General features: G+C 36.8%; 1 protein-coding gene across 1 annotated transcript; it reads right to left on the reverse strand.

The window, feature by feature from the left end:
• Nucleotides 1-316: 316 nt before the first annotated feature.
• Nucleotides 317-5,475, reverse strand: LOC149192513 (protein DMR6-LIKE OXYGENASE 1-like). The gene is made up of 3 exons (XM_089404634.1): nucleotides 4,888-5,475; nucleotides 4,132-4,456; nucleotides 317-781 (listed from the first exon to the last, which is right to left on the reverse strand). Exons 1-3 carry the CDS (start codon nucleotides 5,391-5,393, stop codon nucleotides 509-511), a joined length of 1,104 nt encoding a protein of 367 aa, XP_089260760.1. The 5' UTR covers nucleotides 5,394-5,475; the 3' UTR covers nucleotides 317-508.
• Nucleotides 5,476-5,794: the final 319 nt, after the last annotated feature.

The raw sequence follows: 5,794 nt of genomic DNA on the forward strand, positions 1-5,794 counted from the left end.
TTCGTACAATTTTCAATTTTCAATATTTTAATGAATTTTTGTTTTTTAGAAAAATGGAAAATAAAAAAATGAAAAGTTTAAAGTTTGATTCCTTCTCATAGTACTTGTCAAAATCAATACCCACACTCCACGATTGTTATCATTGATCTGAAAATTATTTGTCAAATCAATAGTAAAAAATGTGAGCTATTTCTACATGGAAGAAAATCAAGACCACCCAGTAGATTTCAAGTCATCATCAATTTTTTTTTACCATAAACTAACCAAGTCATCATCAATTTTTTCTTACCATAAACCAACTAAGTCATCATCAATGTGACATAATAAAGATTATTATGGATTAGTTCAACAATAAGAATAAATAGTAGATTTTTTTGTACAATAGTATTTTGTATGCTGTAGTAAGACATTTATGATGGAAACTATAGACAGCAACAAGAACTGCTAACCAAATAAGTAGGTAGATAAATACAAAAACATAAAAATATTAAACATAAGATTTCTTATCTTATTCAGAAGAATTCTGGGAAATATAAAAGTGATGGATTTGAAGATTCTCTGCGCCCAAATTTTTGAAATTGCTGTCCCTCCTCCTCTTGAAGAACTTCCCCCAACTGAATTCTCTATATCTGGATGGACTTTTCTCATTGACCAAATCAGGTACAGGTCCCACCATCACATAATGCGAAGGATTAAAAAAGAACGGGATAGAGAACCTTTCCTTCTTGTCATTCACCACCACCCTATGTTCTACACTCTCATATTTGTCATTGCTCCAAACCTGCCCAACACAAAACCACCCAAAAAAGCCGTATTTTGATATTTGTGAATTTGTTTCATGAAAACTATAGGACACTTGACACAAAATAAGTTATTTCTAATGCACCATAGACAGAGTGAATGTAAGCTATATATGGATGGCCATTCACTCATAAATCAGTATCATTTACTTCCAGATTAATGCAATGTACCTAGCGAAACATATATTGCATTAAACATTTTGTTAAAGAAGAAAACATTATTTCATTAACAGAGACAACTGATAATTTATAGAACAAGAAACCAATGATTTCTCTCCATTGGTTCATCTCCTTTATTTATTTTTATCATAGCCCATCGGTTTCTAATCGCTGTGATTTATTTATTGTATCCGTTCACTTTCTACATATATCGTAGGCCGCATGTCCCAGTCTCCTCGAATTAAGGATAATCTTCTTATCGCAAGATTTTCAGTTGTTTTCTGTAATTTCTGGTAACTACCCCTTTTTCGCCCAAGATTTTCTGGTGGATTCGCCATATTTGTTCATACTCTTCATTCTTGTTCGGTGCAAGATTTTCAGGTATATACTTCTTATTTGTTCATACTCTTGATTCGTTTTTGGCGCAAGATTTTCGGCTGTGTTCTCTCCATTGGTTCATCTCTTTTATTTATTTTTATCATAGCCCATCGGTTTCTAATCGCTGTGATTTATTTATTGTATCCGTTCTGTTTAATTTGGACTTTCTTTATTGTCTCCGTTCTGTTTAATTTGGACTTTCTTTACTGTCTCCGTTCTGTTTAATTTGAATTGGGATTAATGGAGATTATTCCGAACATTCCAAACGAAATCGGTCGAGAATGCTTACTGAGAGTGACTTACAAGTCACATGATAACCTCAAAACTGTGTGCAGAAGTTGGGAGGCTACGCTGAGTAGCCCACGATTCTACGAGGACAGAAAGATTTATGAGATTAGCGAGCAATTCATATGTTTGATTCAGGCTATTCCTAAAGGGCCATCAGCGGAGAATAAGTGGGAGGGCGCCCCCGTTTATGGGCTAACTCTGTATGACCCTCTGCAGGGAACCTGGGATCGCCTCCCTTCAATTCCCCAATTTCCCGATGGGTTTCCCCTATTCTGTCACTGCCTTGCCGTCGATCAGAAATCATTGAGTTTCTTGTTCTTTAAAAATGACAGTTTGTTAAGCTGGCGAGTTACAATCAATAGTGGCATCGTTTCTCGCTTTCTCGTTTCAGTCATTTTCAAATAGAAGTACAAACTAAATACCAGGAAAAAAGTATAGATACCTGGAATTTTATGAGTAGATGACTCTTTTTTCACCTATGCATTTGTGATAGGTATGACGCATTTGCTACACAATATTTTTGATGATGTATTTGTTGCACAATATATAGAGAGAGGGGGGCAAGCATTGCTATTCCTATAGTGAAATGGAATTAGGTTTGCAGACCCAAACGTCTAGGGGCTGTGGTGTGAAAGATTTGGGAATATTCCCCAAGGACTTAACTGCTGAATCGACTTGAAGTTCATCTTAGAAATTCGTATGGGGCAGGAAGCCATGCTAGCTGCTGAATCGACTTGGAGGTTCATCTCAGAGACTCGTATGGGGCAGGAAGTCATTCTTGGGAGGATTGTCAGACCCAAACTCTTCTGGAAAGGATTTATGATGGAACCTCGTTGTTTTGGTGGTCCATGGTCAAAGTTTTACCTTTGATCACACGGAACTCTATATATATATAAAGAGAACAGAACTGGACTGCAGATTTACGGTCCCAAAGAGGTATTGAGAAAGAACCTGGTAAGTTTATTTTTACAATATGTTGATCATGAGGTTACGATAAATGTTGGAAGTATTAATTTCTCCCAGAGTTAGAAGACAATGCTCGGTAATGAAGGACAAAAGGACTTCTTTTTACTGTAAGAAGATGAATACATTTTGAATTTTTCTTTTTATCATAATCGATATTTGGACTCAGTAGGATGGATAGTGAACTAAGGACGTTAGGTACATAGAACTAGAAGATAAGGTTAGCAGGAAAAACACATCACTGTCTTTTTACTATCTTTTTAGAAATAATGTTTGTTGAAGAAGCAGGCTGTAATCAAGATACATTACACAGGTACTCTCTGTTTTTTTAATACAGAAACGTTTTTTTATTTTAAAAAAAACCTCGAGAATCTTTCGGTTCATGGGCATACAATCTGGAAGCAAGCTCAGAATGTGGAGATACCTCAAAATATCCTTCCAGGTGGATTCTGGGTTGAACCAGCCCATCAAACAGGAATGGCCCATTCCATGTGGAACTGGTCTTTCCAGTCTGAATTGGTTGGTTCTGTACTGTTCAATATGATTGTGTGTGACCCCGCAAAATTAACTTAGAAAATAATTGAAATGAAAATTGAAACAAAAAAACTAAAACCAAAATCTAAAATCCTAAACCTAATTTTAAACTCTGGCTTGATATAAAAAAGGAGAAAAGCTGCATATCCTTTGTAATGATTTGCATCACATGGACAAGAATATTTAAATGGATATTTTAAATATTTCTTAGTTAATAGTTTTTTTTTCTTTTTACTGGTTATATGTATTTTTTATTTGATTACTCAAGTAACTATTCTGGTTTGATGGTATTGATGGTATGTTTATATATATATGTGTATTATTTTTGTTTGTCAGAATTTGATGATATTTGTTTTGAGTTTAGTGTCATTTTTTGTTACTTAAAATGTGTTTTTGAATGTATAAATAAATTTAGCTTTTTGAAAATCCCTATAATCACTCAAATTTTACAAATTATATAATTCAAATTTATCATTTTTAGAAATCTCTACCCAATTGATAAGAAAATATGCTCAAATAAAATTAAAAAAAATATATATTAAATAATTAACCCTGGCTATCAGGGCTGGAGCTAACCAGCCATATATTGGATATTTAATGCCCTCAGAGCAGCACGCCACTTAGCCCGATAACACGGGAGCGGGAAAATATTATTTAATGCCGAATTTTTCCGCTCCCGTGTTATCGGGTTAAGTACATGCTTCTCTGAAGGCATTAAATACCCAATATATACTCTTTCCATCGCTTAACTAAACACCAAATTAATATATATAAAACATCAAAATATACGTACCCAGCCCTTTTCCTATCACCTCCTATTAAATAAAACTTTATTTTATCTCTATATATATGCAATGATATACGCTGAACTATGTATGTGTATCAAACATAAATACATATACACTGAACTATGAATGCGTATCATGGTAGGCCCTATAATATTTCCCAAATATGAGAACCCGTCATGTACTAATTAGTTAAAGATGAATGACAAAAGAAAACTGCTGACCTGCATGCAATCGCCCACATTGATGACAAAGGAATTGGGGATAGGGTTCACACCAATCCATTCTCCATCCTTTCGCTTGACTTGCAGCCCCCCAACGTCATCCTGAGCAAGCACAGTGAGAACCCCTCCATCTTTGTGACGACCCACTCCCAGAGCCAGCTCCGGCATAGGGCATGGCGAATAATGATTCAACCTCAGCAACGAAGTGTGTTCCTCAAACTTGGAATTGAAATAATCAGCCGGCAACCCTAAGCTCCTGGATATGAGTTCCAACAATCTGAAAGAAAGCTTCTCCACAGCCTCGGCATATCTCATGCAGGCCTCCCTGTATCCACAAACCATTGCCAATTAGTCCATTACTATCAAAATTTTGGTAGCAACCTATCAATATATAAGGGTGGGCAATTTTACTGCTAGTTATCAAATCCATGGAGGTGCAAATCTCAGACTATTTCTTAAAATGGGCAATTTTATGGAATCTATGCCTCGTCATGTATAATACTCATAATACTCTGCACTTAAGTAGATTACACCCCTACAATCCTGAATACCCTGAACTGAAGTAAATTGCACCCATAATACCCTGAACTTAATTAGATTGCAGATTCTTAAAATATTTCGGAATCCGAATATATGAGCGAGGTAAATTATTTGGGCAAAGTAACCTCACCCATATCTTTCCCATCCCAAAATATTCTGAGAATCAGCAATGGAAATAAGGGTAGCCTGCATAAAAACTCCAAGATTAATAAAAACCTGAGTCCAGGTGGGTTCTGCGGCCATTGATTTGTTATTGTTCGAGTCTCATTGTCCTCGGCTTCAAAACTCGAAGGAAGGCGAATTGTGCCTCGGCATGCAAAATCGAAGATCTCTTTCCAATCCCTTACGTTTTTTGTGAGCTCTGTGTCGTAATAGCCTAATGGATTATCGAAGTCTCTCCTCACTTTGCTTTTTTCTTGCAAGGGGAGGGAAAAGAAATTGGCTGCTTCGGATTGGACATTTTGGAGGAGGTGGGGGGAGACACCATGATTGATGACTTGGAAGAATCCCCAGTCCCTGCAAGCTGCGTGTATTTGGGCGACGAGGGAGTCCAAGGCGGTGTGGTAGGGTGGAGTAGTGGAGTTGAGAGCGGAAAGATCTATGAGCGGAATTTGATCTATGAGCGTGAAGTCGCTGTGTTTGGCGTTCGGGCGATGCTCTGGGAATTGGATGAAGGCTCGATCGATGCCTAAATTGGGTTCAGATTGGCTCTCCAAACCCATTTTTTTCCCCTCTCATTTGATGTTGTGTCGATCTTGCTGAATCTTAAGCTTGGCGAATGCTTTTAACAATTTCGGTTAAAGAAAGGAAGGTTATATCCCTTCGTCCCACGCAGGAAGCGTCCACAATACAAACACAACAATGCTGACGTCATGCATGACGATTCTGTGGTGCATTGAACCTGGATGATTTATGGTCTATTCTTATGTGGTGCATTGAACCTAGATAATTTATAGTCGTCACCTCTGTTCATCCAAATTGCAAACACAGCAATGCTCGTGCACTGCAAACATAGATAATGTATTGTTTCCACTTGTGCGCTAATACACGACAATGTTAAGTTATATGTCCCAAATTTTATTGTGGTGAATTTCGTAGAAAATGTATTGATTTTTTATTGGTT

This window comes from Pinus tabuliformis, chromosome 2_2 (genome assembly GCF_031772625.1).
Source record: "Pinus tabuliformis cultivar Carrire ecotype Pingquan chromosome 2_2, CPIR1, whole genome shotgun sequence".
Lineage (NCBI taxonomy): Eukaryota > Viridiplantae > Streptophyta > Pinopsida > Pinales > Pinaceae > Pinus > Pinus tabuliformis.